An 18029-nucleotide genomic window follows, 5' to 3' on the forward strand; every position below is an offset into this window, starting at 1 on the left:
GGCATCGCTCTGGTGTCATCTGTCCTCTGTGCTGTGCTTGTGGAGCAGAACCACCGACTGCCGACTCCTTTCCCAAGAATTTCAGCACGTGGGGGCAGCAACACCTCAACGCTGCGTGTCACAGCCCCAAGAAAGAGAAATCCTCCTGTAGGGAGAAGCAGGGGAAGGAAGAAAAATTGGACTCGCTTCCTGGCAGACGTCAACCCCCACAAATTCCTGCTGCTGCTGGGCTGGCGAAGGAAAAGTCAATCCATCCTTCAAGGTTCCAAGGTGCAGAATTACATAAAAAAAGCCAACTGGATTTATAAAAACTCAGGGTTTTCATAGTTTTATTTATACTATTAACTAGAGAGAAAGCATACATATTGTATCTGTCATACAGTCAATACATTTGCATTTTTTTTTGTTTGTTTTCTACTATAAATTCTCTATACAAAGTCATCGCCAATTGATACGGTCGTTGATGGCAGAGGGCTTAAAAGAACCGAGAGGTATAAAAACAGGTTTGCCATCTTGCCCTGAGTGGAAATGGTGAACGGATACAAAAACTGGATCCTAAACGATCGATGTCATTTCGCACGTGATCGAATGGCGGATGCGAGTAAAAAGAGTCGCGCAAACTTTGCTTTTGTGGCGTTTAAAAGACCTGCCAAGTGGCACGCGAGTAAAATCAGCGGTAGTTATGAAAATGTGTTCCTGCCATCAGGTTCTCGTTCCGCAATTTCCGTGGCGCCTTTGCAGAAAGGGTATTTCGTGATATTTGAGCTGAGTGCCAGCACTGAGAGCATCCGTTTCTTTTAGTGTTTTAAAACTCACGTGTCCATAGAAATAAAAATCTAAGATCTCTTTTTTTAAAAACTAGTGAAGGAAAAGCGACGTTTCTTTTCCTTGCTATTTTTAATCAATGCACGTCTCATCCCTCACTTTTTTTTTTTTTGCTTTCTTTTTTTTTTTTTTTTGGCAGCTTCTACCTTTTAATCTGGAAAAATCATACCGAGATAGGCGACAAAATAAAGAAAAAGTCTTCTGGTAACTCTTGTTCCCTAAAAAGAACATCCCAAATCAGCTGGAATTTAGTTGCTGTCACGTAAATAATTCTTAGAAGGAATTTTCAGATATAAATATATATATAATATATATTCTGCATACAAAAGGCTCCTGTGAGGCTTCTCACCCAAGAGGCCGTGATAGAGAAGGAAAAGTTTCAAAGGGCACAACCCCAATACTGTAAGGTCTCTCTGTAAGGCGTTTCCCTTTCACTTCAAGCCCTGAGCCACGTATCATGACAATTAAGTTCTGAAACATAACTGAAATCCAAATTCTGCATGTTCAGGTTCTTTCTGCTAAGAGCAAGGCGGCAAACACATTTTTAAAACCCGGTTTTTCGAAGATTAAGCAGAACAAAAAGTAAAATATATCTTCAGGTTATAAACAAGAGTTGTATTTTACAATCCACCAGCCTCACAACATAACGGCCCACAGCAGTGCAGCAGAGGGAATCTCAGTCTAAAGGTTGTGGGTCGGCGATAGGCATGGTATGAAGTACTTCGTCTAGAAGCTGGAGGGCACGGTGCAAGTGAATTTCAATCCAGCACGGTGTCTCTTTGATGCTCTGTCTCGGGTAATCAGGTCCCCAACCTTTTACAAAACTCATCCTGAGTATGCACAAGCGGCGGAGGTCATCTACGCCGATTCCAGCAGCAGCTGACAAACCTAGAGAGGAATTTCAAGTAAGTGTTTCAATTAAATGTTTGCAGACACGCTTTTTAATCACTTGTTTGTTTAGCCATTCCCGTTTGCTTGCTCGCTTCTCCACATACCCGTCCCTCTCACCACAGCCAAGGCCCATCGGTATTTCTAGGTCTCTATCACCACAGCTCAGCAATTATTTTGCCTTTCTTCCCAATAAGTTTTCTTTCTCATCGTTCTGTCATCTTGAAAGGGTGTTAAAATACAAAAGGAGTTGGATCTAAGAGTGTCAGTAGTTACTCCGACTAATAACAAGCTGAACACAGCTGGCAAGCTTCAAATCACAACCACGTCTGGAAGAAAATTTAAATACTTTCCCCAAAATGCCTTCAGTATTTTGGAACGTAGCTGGAAAGCTCCGTTTGGCAGCGCAAGGAATCCAGAAGTGGCACATGAAGCAGCCTGACACACTTAAGTACTCACCATTTAAAAAATATTTAAGTGTAGTATCACGGAAATAGAATTTAGCAACTCAGGAAACTCAAAAAGCACCATTACAACCTCCTCCTCTTCTCAAGAACCTTATAAATTTTAAGTCTTGCTAAAAGCTGAGGTTTTTTCAAAAAAGAATAAAAAAGCAGAGCAAGAAGTTAATTTACTTACTAATGGCTGGGGCTATTCCACCTACTGATCCCGGGCCGGGGATGTTTCCTGCTACTGCTGCAGCTTGAGCAGCAGCGGCGGCTTGAGCAGTGGCAGCCTGCTGCTGCATCTGACGATGACACTGGCGTAAATCAAACACCTTTAAAAAAATAAAAAAAATAAATATCAAACTCTGTAGGTTTACCAAAATCAGCGAAGGAGTGGAGTCCTCAGCTCCCACCTCCAACAAACTGGAGCTCTCTGCTCTCCGGAATAAATTCGTCAGTCGCAGGCTGATGAAATCCCGATTTTTATTAAATTCTGGGATTTCCGGAAAATAGGCACGCAAATAAAATGAGATGCCAGCAAGTCCAGCTTCACTTTGTCAGGCTTTACCCATTTTTCAAGAATATGCTAAATTTTTGGCAGCAGTTAATTTAAAAGATGGAGATTGCTTGACAAAATACGAAATCAGTTACTTTGACGGTATCTGGAGGATACTTTCCATCAAGATGACTTTTTAAATGACTCTAAAGTGACTTGTCAAATGGATTTTTTCCCCTAACGATGACTTTTTAAGTGAAGTTGGCGATTCTAAGATGATAACGAAGTCTCTGATTCCACATTTGATTTATTTCAGTGCCTCACAGCTTCCCTATGATGTGCAAGAACAGAAAGCACGCTGCTTCCCCCCCCAAGTTTTCCTCGTGGAGCATCCAAACCAACCTTTATGTATGCACTTGGGTAAATCTTGTGAACAGCATCCCCTGGCGCACGCCCTGCTTCTCTGTCCAGGTAGTAGCTCTGAACGAAGACCGCGTGGTCACTGAGGCATCGAACCCACACGTCACCTTCTCCTTTGCACTCCAGCTGCACCCCTTTCCCTATGTGCAACCTTGGAAAGAAAAAAAAAAAAAGAGAAAAAAAGAGGTTGAATGCACCTGTGTTTGTAAGCTATAAATCAGCACCTTAATAAATAAGTCCTAAAACAATTCTCCAGGAGGCTACGAAGCCCTGATTTACATTCTGGAGGAAAACCACACTCGTACGAGGACTTGAAACCGTGGTTATTATCGTGAGGATAACAGAGTGTGCGGTTAGGCAAAATCTGGGAAGTCAAAAACCATCTGTAACGCCCCGTAAAGACATATGGGAAACACAGAATGCAGAAGCGATGGCACTCGAGCAGCACGAAACCCACTCGCTGACAATACGGAGCTGGGATCCCAAACACATTCGGGGTTCTGTTCCCAAGTGTGAAAATCCCACAAGTGCTCCCTAGCACGGAAAGCGACTCCGAGCGCATACACAAAGCCACATTTTCATGCGGAACTGCGCGCTCGTTTGGATCCCGCCGCAGCAACCCAGGGCTTTGATTGTCACAATGCAACAGCTTGGAAGACACGGGTCTTATTCCTTATTTTATTCCTTTTCTTTTATTCCTTTTCACTCCGAAGAAGAAAAAAAAAAAGTCCTAAGATCAGCTCTCTGGGCTTTCACATCAAAGCCTGGCGCACGCGTGGTGAGAATGAATGAAAATTCCAGCTAGCTCTCCATCAACCATCCTTTGTTCCTTTGACAAATGTATATTTTGCAGTCAGTTCTCACATCGCTGTGAGATGGAGAGCTCATTTTCAGCTCGCATACGGAATGGCACGAGTTGCTAATTTTATCCTGGAAGGCACAGCCTTTGAAAGCAAGGAAAAGCAATGTGCTACGAGGTCCTTGTCACGCAGTTGGCGTTCTGAATGCGTTACAGTAGCGGGCTAAAAACCATGCTCTGCTATGGGTAATTCAGTTTTAAAAAATAAAATGTATTTAAAGGGAGCCACGCGCTGAAAAAACAAAAGAAAATATCAAATATCACCAGCAGCTGGAGCTTTTTGGGGTGCGGAATACCTTGCTCTCTCGATGGCTTCTGTTCTATGCACGTTGGAAAGCTGGCCCAGGCAGAAGCGGTCTCCTCCGGAGGGATCCACGTAGCCATCGACGGTAACGATGGGACAGCTCGAAGGGACCTTGAACGTCTCCCCGACTTGCACGTCCATTTCGAAATACGCAATTGAACACCAGTACTCTGGAGCTGGAGAGACAATTAGCTGGGTGAAACGCGCAGAAACCCCAAAAAAAATGTTACAGGCAGGCTTTCTGCAACCATTTTTGTCATTCAGGGTAACGCTGCACGTTTAAATAAGCAAGGAGAGGCAGAGAAACCCTGATCCCTTAAAGGCTGCCACTGAAAGCCAAGCACTCAAGCAAGATTTGCTAAAGAACATCGTGATTTTGTTTATGTGTATCAGCTGCTCGAGGGCTAGCTGGGAGCAACTGGCTTGTCAAACCTCCTGCAAGGTTTGCTGCCTGTTGCTCTCTCCAGACACCTTAAAACCTGAAATTCCTCAAAGTTTAAATTGCTCTGAGCTCCTTTAAGTTTCTTCATCTTCGAATAAATACTCGTGTGTCTGAGTATTATGTCATTATTAATTTATATTAATGTCTTCTGTCGTTATTCCTAAAACACAGAGGTCCAAATTCAAAAGAAGGCATCATGAAGTGGTTCCTCTCCTTCTTTCTTCCCCTTTTGAATCCCTCCCACTAAATTCAGAGTACTTCATATAAAAAAAATACACATTCAAAACAACTTTGTTAGCTTGAACAATCCTCAGCATTCTATTTCAGATTTTACTTACCAGGATGATTTGATATAGGAGGCTGGAATGCGAGTTCGTTGTGAACTGGCCCTTGAAGAGAAAAGATGCAATTTGTTTTACACAAAGAAAAAAAAATATAAAAAAGATCTTTCTTAACCTGTTTTGGGTGAAAAAAGGACTTGCGAGGATGCCACATATTCTAAATCTCAGGGATAGCTGAATGAAGAGGCCAAATCTAGAAAAAAATGCCCACAGAATTACGCATTTAGGTGTTTTTTTGAAAATTCAGAGAGCTCCACTAGCATCCCAGGGGGGAAGGCTGCAGTGTAACACTTCACTGTGCTGCTCGAGCCAGCTCCAGGAGATAAAAGGAACTAGATGTCGTTAGGGAGATGTAATACAAATAGGACTTCAGCTCCACACGTGGCCACAAATCGAGGAAGGAGAGAATCATTTTATAGAGGTACGTGATATAAATCTGTCAGAAACCCAACTTCATTAGCTCCCCGTTCACAGAACAAGTTGCCCAGAACGCTACGGAGTCAACTAGAACAAACCCTCCGTGGAGATGGGGAAAAAAAAAATCCCAGGGAACTTGTTCTCTAAAGAATAAATAGTGAATGTGGTCTCGGTAAAGGTCAAGTCAATTCTTTCCACTTTTATAAACTAACTGGCTTCCTCGCAGGCAGCGGAGGACAAGAAGAAAAGGCTTCGATGTAGTATTATAAGCAACGGCAGCTTTTGCAACAAGATGTCAAAAACAGGCACAACGCTAGGAGGTGTCAAAAGATGCGACTTTCTGAAGTGAGAAGAGGCAGCAGCCAAGAAAAGCTGTGTGGTACCACCAGCCAGTTACCAACATTAATTATGGAAAGCTACATTCGCACACAAAAAACATTTATAGAGTCTCTGCAGCACCGGTGAAGTCCTTAAATCTTGGCGTTTCTGACAAGTAAGGAGCGAAATGAGGTGGGATCCTAACAGAGCAATAATGAAATTTGATAACTGGACCTAAAACAATTTTTCTGATCAAGATATGTTGACTTTTCAGCTTTAATTCACATTATTTTCTCCCCTCTCCTAACAACAAATATATATATATAAATATATAAAAATAAAAATAATATATCCAGCCAGAAACGTCCATATTTTGAAGGAAAAACAGATCCAAGCAGCAAATTCTGAATCAGCTTCTGGCCAAATGTTTTTCCACAGCGGAAACGTTTACTCCAAGACTGCAAAGTTTTCTAAATGATGGTTTTAGAAAGGAAATGCTTTTTGTTAGATATAGCAAGGCATCAAGAGTATAGGTGGGATCTATGTGAATTTTTAATCTCTGCTGTTTTAATTGAGGAAAGTACAAGGAGTTCTTACATTTAACTGTCAGAATATATTAAATAAAGTGACAGTGGTTCTATAAAAAAAGACACGGGGGTAAAAAATCACTCACAGGTGACCCAAACAACCATTAAACTAAGCTGAAAACAAAGTACATGACTTGAAAATCTGGAACACTTACAGTAATGTCCAGGATGCATAGGTGGGTGATGCTGAAGATGGCCATTCTGGTGGTGAGGTATGGTAGGTGTGTAGGCTGCCGTTCGACTTCCAGTCCAAGTTGTAGTACTATCTAGAGAAAAGAAAAAAAAAAAGAAAGAAAGAAAGAAGAAGAAGGAAAGAAAGAAAAAGAAGGAAAGAAAGAAAAAGAAGGAAAGAAAGAAAGAAAAGAAAAGAAAGAAAAGAAAAGAAAGAAAGAAAGAAAAGAAAAGAAAGAAAAGAAAAGAAAGAAAAGAAAGAAAAGAAAAGAAAGAAAAGAAAAGAAAGAAAGAAAAGAAAGAAAGAAAAGAAAGAAAAGAAAGAAAGAAAAGAAAGAAAGAAAAGAAAGAAAGAAAAGAAAGAAAGAAAAGAAAGAAAGAAAAGAAAGAAAGAAAAGAAAGAAAGAAAAGAAAGAAAGAAAAGAAAGAAAGAAAAGAAAGAAAGAAAGAAAGAAAGAAAGAAAGAAAGAAAGAAAGAAAGAAAGAAAAAAGAAAGAGAAAAAGAAAGAAAAGAAAGAAAAGAAAGAAAAGAAAGAAAAGAAAGAAAAGAAAGAAAAGAAAGAAAGAAAGAAAGAAAGAAAGAAAGAAAGAAAGAAAGAAAGAAAGAAAGAAAGAAAGAAAAGAAAGAAAAGAAAGAAAAGAAAGAAAAGAATGAAAGAAAAGAAAGAAGAAAGAAAGAAGAAAGAAAGAAAGAAAGAAAGAAAGAAAGAAAGAAAGAAAGAAAGAAAGAAAGAAAGAAAGAAAGAAAGAAAAGAAAGAAAAGAAAGAAAGAAAAGAAAGAAGAAAGAAAGAAGAAAGAAAGAAAGAAAGAAAGAAAGAAAGAAAAGAAAGAAAGAAAGAAAGAAAGAAAGAAAGAAAGAAAGAAAAGAAAGAAAGAAAGAAAGAAGAAAGAAAGAAAGAAAGAAAGAAAGAAAGAAAGAAAGAAAAGAAAGAAAGAAAAGAAAAAAAAGAAAGAAAAGAAAGAAAGAAAGAAAGAAAGAAAGAAAGAAAGAAAGAAAGAAAGAAAAAGAAAGAAAGAAAGAAAGAAAGAAAGAAAGAAAGAAAGAAAGAAAGAAAGAAAGAAAGAAAGAAAGAAAGAAAGAAAGAAAGAAAGAAAGAAAGAAAGAAAGAAAAGAAAGAAAGAAAAGAAATAAAAGAAAGAAAGAAAAAAAAAAGGAGCGGTTGGGTTTTAAGGGAGTTTTTCTGCATCTCATTTCTACATCCTCTATTTCTCCTCAACATTTGGAAACCGCTTTTAGAAAGCTAAGAAGAGCGCAGGCAGGTGTATACTCACTGTGATGGTAAGTAGCTGGCTGAGCTGTAAACCCATTCTGCTGAGTTCCTGGCTGAGGCCCTGAAGCAATCTGTAAGAGTCCATCACTATGGCTACCTGTCAATATACTGGGAGGTTGACCTGGTAAAAGAACACACTACCTATTCGTCAACGTTCCACAAGTTGAATGCAGAAGAGCTCAGCACTACTGGGGAGGAAAACGCACCCAACTCAGGGCGCTGCAATACACAGTTCCTAAGAGTTTGGTTTCAGATCTTTTTTTTTTTTTCCACCCACCGGAGCGTCTTAGGAAACTGGAAGATGCTTTGCAGCAGCTCATTTTGACTCTGAGACACCCTTCATTTATTTTTTTTTAGGAGAAGTATGCAGAGAACTGCTTTAGCAACCACGTTTTTTTGTTCGCATCTCATTTTTCAGTCTGAAGGGAAAGAAGAGATGGCAAAGGTTTTATCGAAGAACTTATCGGGAGGAGATTTGGGATGAATCCAAAGATTTGGGATGAATCCAAAAATTTGGGATGAATCCAACAGCGTGCTCAATAAGTTGCTGATTTTCAGCAGGTTACAACTACTGTTCCTAGGGAGGACACTTCAACCTACGTTCCTCCAAAACATATTGAACGGTATTTTTAAAAATAGCGCTGGAATACATCACTGGACTCCTTCCTCAGAAACTTGGTTTTGTGTTCGTTGTTGGTTTTTTCCTCCCAAATAAATTTTCTAAGCTTTAAGGTAAAACTACAGGTATTTCAGAACAGGATTGAGTAAGGTTGAGTAAGGCTTCAGCTCAGCCATTAACACTAAACTTATCAGCACTCTCCAACTGGTCAGGCTAGTGGAGTTGAACACATTGAAAACTTGTCCTAAAACTTAAAACTGTTTTTTGTTTGTTTTTTTATCCTGTCCACTTGGTACCAACAATTACAGCAACGATGAGAAAAAGTTATGGAGTGTAATACAATTAAATCACATATCCTTTTTTTTTTCCTGCTGGAGATAAATACAGACATCAAATCTCAAACTGTTTTTAGGTTTAAACAAAGAAGTCCTTGCCTAAAATTAAAGAAGATAATTGCAGCACCACGTCACCCTGATTTAAATTAACACAAAATCCATTCCATTCACGCAGCCTTGATATTAGAGTGATGAAGAGCAGGTGGAAACCCCCTCCCACTTCATGGTTTCCCTACATGAGGGCCGCAGGATGTTGTGTAAATAAACAGGGCCTCCTAAACTGAGGAATGAGCTTGGATGTTGGTAAAGCAGATCTTCCACTCGTAGCAAGAAAAACTTCACTGCAGCACCCTTCTGGACTCGTGAATGCATTAATTGGGGCTGCAACTCTGGTACATTGGACCAATTTTAAGAAGTCATGATAAAACTGGAAGATAATTTTAGTGGGACTCTAAAAGAATTGCCTGGAAACGTCTCTACGCTGCCCCCCACTAGTAAGTCTGTTGTTCCACTTGCTGTTGTAATAAAATATTAAGGTTCTTCCGTTCCTGTAGCATTTATTCCCCTAACAGCCACACTTTGTCAGTGGTTAACAGTTTAACATCATGCCACTGAACCTTTGGAGCATCCAAAACAGTCTCCCAACTGTAGTGTCCGTGGAAAAAAGACAGGGTTAGCAGGCAAACTTATTCAAACTACTCCGTGACTTAAAACCTTAAATTTTAATACTTTTAAGACTGCCACTCGATTTAACGATGCAGTGTGGCGGCAGCACGGGTCCAAAGCAAGATCTGCTTTGGCAAAATCGTTGGTTATCCCTAAACTTTCATGTTTTTACGGTTTAGGGTTGCGTATAAGCTCAATGATCTTACTTGTTGAAGCCACAGGAATGTTGGGAAAGTTAGTGGTGCTGGTAGTGCTAGCCTCGGTGGGAGCTAACATGGCTGGGGTGCTGTAAGGCTCCGTAGATGCCCTGTTACTCGGCGGGTGCTGGATGGTTTGGACTGAATGTCCTTCAGCTGAAGACAACGACGGCTGCGCCTCGTAATCGTGAACGTATTCGTCTTTCACCAACATGCTTGATGGGGCTGTGAAAAAGAGAACGTTTAAACATGCAAAGCAAACTTATTTTCAAGATTTAGCTGCAATTTGTGCTTTCTGAGTGCAAGTTTTTTACTTTCAAGCAGCAGCAATGCCAATGAAACTACCGGGGGAAGAATTTAACCGATATAAATGTTTCTGAAACACTGAGAGAAACATCTTTAAATTACAAATAAGTACTGGATGGCAAAGCAAACCACTTACTTCGTTCAAACTCCCATCAAAATTGATGAGAAATAATACACACCACAAGGAACTTACTACCATTTCCACCAGAACTTGTTTCTATATATCTTTTTGAGCACATCCAAGTAAAACTCTTACACTACATTAATTTCCTTGTTCGTTTTTAAAGCAACCCTAAATATATTAAAATCTGACTGTAATTTTTCAGTTTCCTGCTCCAAAAACAGCAGCGTGGCAAGGAAACAGGTTAAGTATTTAACTTCTGGCTAGTAGGATTCATTTTCCAGAAGACACTGCTAACACAAATTAGCAGAGATGAGCACTAAGTTAAAAATAAATAAATAAAAAAAAAAATTAAAAGCTTTTGAAGTCATTTTTGCTCATTTTCTAATAATGTGCTAATAACACGGGATTACTCAAACTTTATCTTTGAGTTTCTTCTGGAAGAAATAATAAAATTTTTGAAATAAAGCTGTTATCAGCTGCACAATCTGACTTCTGAGTAAGACCCACTGGACATTTGATGTCCAATTTCTCTCAGTTTTCAGGGAGGTAACAGCATCAACTGCTTCATTCCACTGCATATTAATGACAACGTGTCTTATTTGCCAGTCTGACCACTTGCTTGTTAAACTGCTTATTAAATAAGCATCCATTACAGCCAACGCAGCTAATTAGTTAATTATCCAGGTGTACTTCTTTCATTTTGTTGGGGTTTATGAGTTGCAGGCAATGGAAAGAGAACAAACCTGCAAACTGAGCTGAGGCTTCTAGTTAAATTTATCAGCACGCTTGCCTCTCGTACACTACGTAGTTAATTTTCCAAAACTGGAGAGAAAAAGCCATTTCTGTCTGCTCTTTATCCTCCCTCCATGCATAGAAATAAATCATGTGCATTTTGAAGAGTATTTAACACAGTTTGTCCCGATAGAAATGTGGCAGGAAACAGAACTGCTTACCAGAACTCTGTAGTGTCAGTCCTGAGAGATCTTTAAAAAATAGAAAGAAAAAAAAAAGGGGGGGGTGTGAGGAAAATTATAACCTTTAAGTGTTTGAACATTAATTTTATAAGCCTTTACGAATTGATGTTATAGATTATTGACTGTTATATAGTCTTCCCCTCCATCACTACACAACTCCCCGTGCTAAATTATTTCTAGAATATACATTAACTGTGTGTGAAGCAAACGAAGGCTCGACCAAAAGCCACAAACTGCTCTTTAACATTGGAAAGAGAGGTTAAAAGAACGATCCCATCAAGCAGATGTACAAAAACACACAAGAATGATTTATGATCAGATCATTAACAGCGAATATTCTAACGAGGTCTTTATTTTCTACATTCCACAGGCAAAAAAACATTTCCCATTTCATTCCCACCACTGTTCCATCCCGAAATCCAAAGGCTACTTACCGATGCCAGGCGATACTACACGCTCATAATGGTAAGGATTTACACAGACACTGTCACATTTTAAGTCAAAAGCATACTGACAATATTTAACATGCTTGAGTTCATTTTTATGAAGATCGGGCCACCTCCAAAGACGAGCGTAAATCACATGAGGGAATCCCTTGCGACCGGCCACCTAAAAAGTTAGACACAAAAGGTGAGTGGGAAAGGAGCACAGCCTTGCCTTTTTACTGAGCGAGGAGCAAAGCTGGGGGAGGACAAACACAACCTGTCTCCGTTATCAAAATACGAGGGGGGACGAAAAAAAAAAGGGTGGTAAAGTTTACTCAGTTTACTCGAGTTCTGTGCTCAACGGGAATATGCATCTGGTTTTGCTACGGTTAAATCAACACCGTGGTTTTTAAGCAAAAAAAAAAAAGACTGCGTCCAAAATGGCAGAAGCAGAGTTTGTGCTTAATGTCGTGTGTATGTTCACCTTCCCCACCGTGGCTGATGAAAGGAGCTTTGCCCCCAGAAGAAGAGGACCGAGGCGCTAACCTACCCCCGGAAGGAATTTCCAAGTAGCAGAATGCCAATCCGTCAAAGTGACAAAAAAAAATAATAAAAATAATAATAAAAAAATAATAAAATGCTTCGAGGGTAGACAGCGAGCTAGCCAGCAAACACGACATCTGTCCTGGAACGAGGAAATCGCAAGCCAAGCTCGGCAGGTACTGAGTACTGACGACATAAGGCTAACGTACATCCTCAGTGCGGCCTCCTCGGAGTACCTGAGCAAGGGATCTTAGCTCTTTCTTCCCACTGCTGACCAACACAGAGCGAACAGAAGCTTGTCGGGAAAATACCGGGATCAACAGCCGAATTTGGGAACGTGACCCTGGTTTTGTTTTATTTTATTTGTATTTTTTTACTGCCACACACACACACACTCGTTTAGAACGGCTGATCCACCGCCTTCTGCTCCTTTTGGGAAGAAAAACGACAAAAAAAAATCAACTACGCTTCCTCAACACGCTAGGATCCTGCGTCACTCACTTTTGCTCCAGCTTGGCTAGGAGGAAAACATCTGATTTGTCACTTGTACTAACCTGAAGCCTCCCATCCAGCGTTCTCTGTATTGTAACGCACTTGCTAGGATGAGCTCCATTTGTGGTTATAGCTGTAATCAAAGAATCCAATTCATCTTTTTTCTCCTTTAGCTTTTTAACTAAACTTTCAATTGCCCGTTTGGCAAAAGTTTCACTCTCTCCACCTTGGCGATGGCACATCAAGCTGTGAACAATGCTCAGACAAGCATCATTACTTGTTGGCGTGTTAGTAATAGACATATTGTCCATTTGTCACAGCTTTCTCTTTCAGATCAAATGTCAGTTTTGGGGGCTGTTATGATTCTCAAGCTGATGAACAAGAGATGATCCAAGTTAAGTGTTAGATGTACTGTCTCTTGGTAAAACCTAGGAGGAAAAAATAGCTACATTAGAATTGTTTCTTTAACAAATTGCAGAGCATGTTTCTAAGGAAGCCTGTGGCTTTTTTTTTTTTTTGCTTCTTTTATTTGCAAGCTAAGTGCGGGATATTAAAAGCACATCAGGAAAAAAAAAATCTCTATCGCTTGTCCCGTGATAGCTAAAACATGCTTAAGACACTGCCTGCACAGGTTTAGAAATGAGATTTTTGGGTTTTTTTCCCCTAGTAACAGCGGTTAAATATCCATGTACACGGAGGGTGTACATCTAGGAAGGCAGGAAAAGGAGGAGAGGGGCTTCCATCTCCTACGCTTTGCACCGGGAGGGTGCAGCCAAGGAAAAACATCGCCTGGGAATCCGGGGGGCGCTGATTCCACCAAAATTCGGAGAGCTAAAAAGCACGAATGCAAACCAGAATCGCCTGTCGCCCTCCTTTCATCCTCAACTCCAGTCAGCAAGGCGCTGACTTCAGACTCGAGCAAAAAGCTGCCCGGCAGCTCAGCTCACTCTGAATTAACCCTGCTCGTGTCTTTGCGTTCGGGAACTCCAGGATCTCTCTCCTCGGTTCTTTCCAGCTCCTTCTGGGTCAAGATAAATCAAGCGAAGTCGCTGAGAGCCTGTTTCCAAATGGGCTCTGTCAAACAGAGCGGCTTGAACTAAAGGTACGGCAAGGAGTAAGCTCGCCCTTACGCCTTTAGCCTTTCAATTTTGTTTTAAAGAAGCATTTGCAGCGGTTTCTGGTCCTCGTGGCGCTCTCCCAGCTAGCAGACCTCCTCTTTCCGAAGTTATTTCCTGAAATTAGAAGAGCTGGCCTGATTTGGGGGATTCTACGTGAACTGATCAGTGCCTTACCTAGCCCTTCAAGTTCCTCCCTCGGCGCTAGTTTTTTTTTTTTGGCGCTTGGACTCGATAAAGCCTCTTTTGAAAGTCAAGCCCAACCTGCCAGTCCTTCTCCATGGCAACCTGCGCTCGTAAGAAAGCCGGCAAAGCTCGCCAGGACATCGCTCGCCTTCGATACGAGGCGGCATCCCGGAGAGACACGCGGAAATAAGCAGGAATAAGGGACTAGATAAAGCTAGCAGCCCCAAAAAAAGCCTTAAATAAGCACTTAACCCCAGGAACGCAGCTCCACGCGCCTCGAACTGGGAAGAATTTCGCTCGCTGGCTTGCAGGGGAATAAAATCCGGCAAACAAATCCTTTTGGAAGTGGAACGATCTCCAGAAACGTTGAGTCACAACCCCCCCCCCCCCCCCAGCTGCCACCGCACTCAATAGGAGCTTCTGAGGGCTCAGCAGTTTTCGGAAAGCCGGGCCACTTGTTTGGGATTTGCGACGCCGCTGGGGCGCAACTGCGGGGTCATTCGGGAGCCTGGCTTACCAATCCCTCCCCCCCGGGTTTAATCTTGGGGTTTTGAGCCCCAAAAACCTGGCACCTATTGAGAAATGCGGTGAGATTTCTTGGGAAGCACTTAAAGCGTTTAAGAGCTCCCCTCCGGTTTGGGATTCCGCTTTTGGGATGATGAGGAGAGGGAGCACGAAGAAAACAGCAGCAGGAGGCAGCGCTGGAGCGAAGCTCCTGGAACGAGACCCGAGCGGAGCACGGGAGGAAAAGGCACCAAGTGCTTCACCCCACCTCAAGGAAAGTCATTTAACTTCGAAAAAAAAACATATTAAAGGCACTCTGCGTCCCGTAACGCAAAGGGGATCCTCGAGGGAGGAAAATAAAGCAGCTCGGATGGCCGGGTAGCTAAAAACACCTCTGATTATCCCCTGCAAACACACCCCTATCTCGAAACCAACCCCAAACCACGACCGGGACGCCGCACGCTTACGGAGATGACACGAAGGAACACGAGCCAGCGGTCCTACAACCCCACAGAGCTCGGGGAAGAGGGTTAATCCCGGCCCCACGGCACCCTGACACACTACCCGCCCCGTTTACAGTAGGGTCGGAGCCAATCGCGGCCGCGGAGGGCTCGAATTCCCCCAGGAACTCGGGCTCTAAAAATGTGGCCGGTCCAAATGCCACCGGATAATGACTTTAAGGTACGGGCAGAAGGCCAAAAACCACCCCTCACCCCTCCGGGGCACTTTGGGAGCACGTTTTATCCCGTTTTATCCCTCGTTTTCACTGCAAACCGCTTCTTTTCCAGCCCCGAGAGAAGCGGAGAGCCTGAAGGCCGTTTGCTGGACGCATCACGCCATTCAGCGGGGTGATGAGGAGCGACTGAACGGCAATTTGGAGCGTTTTAGGTGTTAAAAGAAAACATTAAGCGGCGTTATTTTTAAAAAATCAAGTATTTTCTTTCTGTGTGTATGGATATTTATAAAAATACACGCGCTTTGCAGCCGTGGCACGACTGGAAGAAGCGTTTCCGTGCAGGTGGCAGGGTAACACAGGGCTTTTGGGAAGCTTTTGGTGCTGAAACGAAGCAGCCTCGTGGGCAAGAAGCTCCCGATACAGCGGTGAAAGCCCAGAAGGGCGACAAACACCCCAAATAACAGGGTGAGGGGACACTCTGGGGCCGGGGGCGTGAAATAAACACCAAAATCACTTCAAATCCTAACGATTAACTCCAATTAGTCCATTTTAAAGCAAGCGCACGGCTAGAAAACAAATAAATAAATAAAACAAAAAACCCACGAGCCTTTATCTCTTGCTGGAAGAAAACTTCCAGGTGTTTTAGGGTTCCAGGTATTCAAGGAACGACGGCGGTGGCGAAAAAAACACCACCCTGGCACCTCTCTGCCAGCCCAGCACGGATTTTAAATCCTGCAAAGGTGCACCCCGCATCCCGGCTTCCCCTCCCCTCCCTTTATTTATGTTTTTTTTTTTTTAGGGAGAACGTAGACAACTCAAAAATCTCTTTTCAATACAGACTTCTGTATGGTCAGAGAAAGAAGCACAAGCCGAGGAAGGGAAGCAAATTCCTTTCCAGCTGCTCTGTCTGAGCCGCCCAGCGGGACACCGTGCCCGTCCCCCTGCCTAAGAGGGGGTGAAGGAAAAAGGGGAAAGAGCCCTCGTGCAGCAAGCTGCAGGTGGCAGGGCCACAAAACCCGGGCTGGGCTCTTCCTCGGAGCATCCTACAAGCCCCATCTTCCCGCAGGAGGCTTCCCTCGGCGAGGGCAAACAGCAATTTGCCCGAACCTCACAAACAGAGGCAACAATTGCGGCCGAAGCCAGCAACACGAGGCGCAGGCACCGATTCCTCCCTCTCGGCCAGCGGTTTTTTGTTGGTTTTTTTTGTGTTTTTTTTTTCCGACGCCCCGGCACTGGGGCGCGCGGGGTAACGTCTGCTCCTCGCTCGCCGGGATAACGTCCTCCGCGTTCGAGAAAAAAAAGAAAAGAAAAGAAAAAATAATCAAGGAATAACTCCGGGGAAAAGCCAGCGTGGAAAATGCCAGCCCTGAGCCAAAGCTGGGGGGGGTTTTTGGCGAGGTTTCCGAGGTGGGCAGCCGGCGTCCTGATGTTCGCAGCGGACCCTAAAGCTTTGTTCTCCTCGCTCCCAACTCGGCCGCCCATTGTGCGAGGCGAGGCGTGAGGAGCCTTCCAAAGCTCCTGGTGAGGAGGAGCTGAGCTGGAAAGGGGGGGGGGAGCAGGCGAGAAAACTTTCTCCCAACCCGCTCGCAACCAGCCAAAAGCCCCAGAGCTCCTTGTCGGGGTGAGGAGAGCCGGGTACGAAGGATAAATAAACCAGCAGCTGAGGGAACGGCGCTGCCAGGCCTTGCTGAGAGCTCCCAGAGCCCTCAAGGGGCCCAAGGGGATGAAGGGGGGGGGGGGCAGCGAGGCTCTGAGGGGGGCCCAGGGGGGTGCAGCCCCCTGAGGCCTGGCTGGGGGTGCTGAGGGGGGGGCTGAGCGCTGCTGCCGGGCGCGGATGTTACCTGGGGCCGCTCTCCAGGCTCGGCCGCGCTGCCGGGGCCGGCCCCGGTGCGGCGGAGCGGGGCCGGGCCTCGTCCTCCTTCCTCCTCCTCCTCCTCCTCCTCCTCCTTCCTCCTCCTCCTCCTCTTCCTCCTCCTCAGCCGCCCCCCCCCCCTCCCAGCCCCGGCCCAGCCCTCCCCGCCCCGCTCCTTGGCGGTGGCGGCGGCGGCTCTCGAAGGGCAGGGCAGGGCCGGGCCCGGCCGCCCCGGCACGGCCGCGGGGCTGAGGCGGCCGTGAGGCGATGGCGGCGGGCGGGCGGGGAGGGGGAAAGGGGAAAAAGGGAAAAAAAAAAATAAAATAAAAAAAATAAAAAAATTTAAAAGGGAAGGGGGAAGCCGGGGTTATAAAAGGGGGGGAGGGGAAGGGGGGGGGGCGGCCGCGCTCCGGCCGCTCGAGCTCCGCCGCCGCCGACACGTCCGGGCCGCCCGCTGCGCATGCGCCGCATCCGGGCACCCGCCGGGCGCTGAGGGGATGGAAAAAGGGCGGGACCGGGAGGGGAGAGAGGGGGGGGGGGGGGGGGAAAGGGGGGAGCGCTGAGGGGATTTGTGGCGGGGAAGGGGGGAAAGGGGGAAAAGGTGTTGGTAAATGGCCCCAAAATGGGAAAAGTGCACGATTATAAAGCCTCGCAAGTGCGAAATTGCCCAGCTAGCAAACCCCACAATTGTGAAGCCTCGCAACTGTAAAACGCCTCAACTGCAAGACCCTACAACTGCAACACCCCTCAACTATAAGACCCCACAAAGCCCCACAATGGCAAAACCCCTCAACTACAAAACCCCACAAGTGCAAAATCCCCCAACTGCAAGACCCCACAATGGCAAAACCGCACAACTACAAAGCCCCACAAGTACAAAACTCCTCAACTACAAGACCCTACAACTGCAAAACCCCTCAACTGCAAAACCCCACAACTATAAGACCCCACAAAGCCCCACAATGGCAAAACCCCACAACTACAAAACCCCACAACTGCAAGACCCCTCACCTGCAAGACCCCTCAACTACATAGACCCTAGAAGTGCAAAGCCCCACAACTACAAAACCCCACACATACAAAACCCCACAACTGCAAAATCCCCCAACTACCAAACCCCACAACTGCAAAACCCCACAAAGACCCCCAACTGCAAGACCCCCCAACTGCAAGACCCCTCAACTGAAAAACCCCACAATGACAAAACCCCTCAACTACAAGACCCCACA

General features: G+C 44.4%; 1 protein-coding gene across 2 annotated transcripts; it reads right to left on the reverse strand.

Annotated features, from left to right (window-relative positions):
• Positions 1–312: 312 nt before the first annotated feature.
• On the reverse strand, positions 313–17129 carry SMAD4 (SMAD family member 4). Of its 2 annotated transcripts, XM_072031718.1 has the most exons (12): positions 16790–17129; positions 12530–12895; positions 11442–11616; positions 10987–11016; positions 9613–9828; positions 7788–7907; positions 6499–6609; positions 5019–5069; positions 4231–4414; positions 3058–3226; positions 2353–2491; positions 313–1713 (listed from the first exon to the last, which is right to left on the reverse strand). In XM_072031718.1, exons 2-12 carry the CDS (start codon positions 12776–12778, stop codon positions 1502–1504), a joined length of 1656 nt encoding a protein of 551 aa, XP_071887819.1. In that variant the 5' UTR covers positions 12779–12895; positions 16790–17129; the 3' UTR covers positions 313–1501. The 2 variants fall into 2 exon arrangements, with proteins under 2 accessions (XP_071887819.1, XP_071887820.1); XM_072031719.1 differs by lacking the exon at positions 7788–7907 and having other exon boundaries at positions 16790–17124.
• Positions 17130–18029: the final 900 nt, after the last annotated feature.

This window comes from Anas platyrhynchos, chromosome Z, assembly GCF_047663525.1.
Source record: "Anas platyrhynchos isolate ZD024472 breed Pekin duck chromosome Z, IASCAAS_PekinDuck_T2T, whole genome shotgun sequence".
In the NCBI taxonomy this organism is placed as follows: domain Eukaryota; kingdom Metazoa; phylum Chordata; class Aves; order Anseriformes; family Anatidae; genus Anas; species Anas platyrhynchos.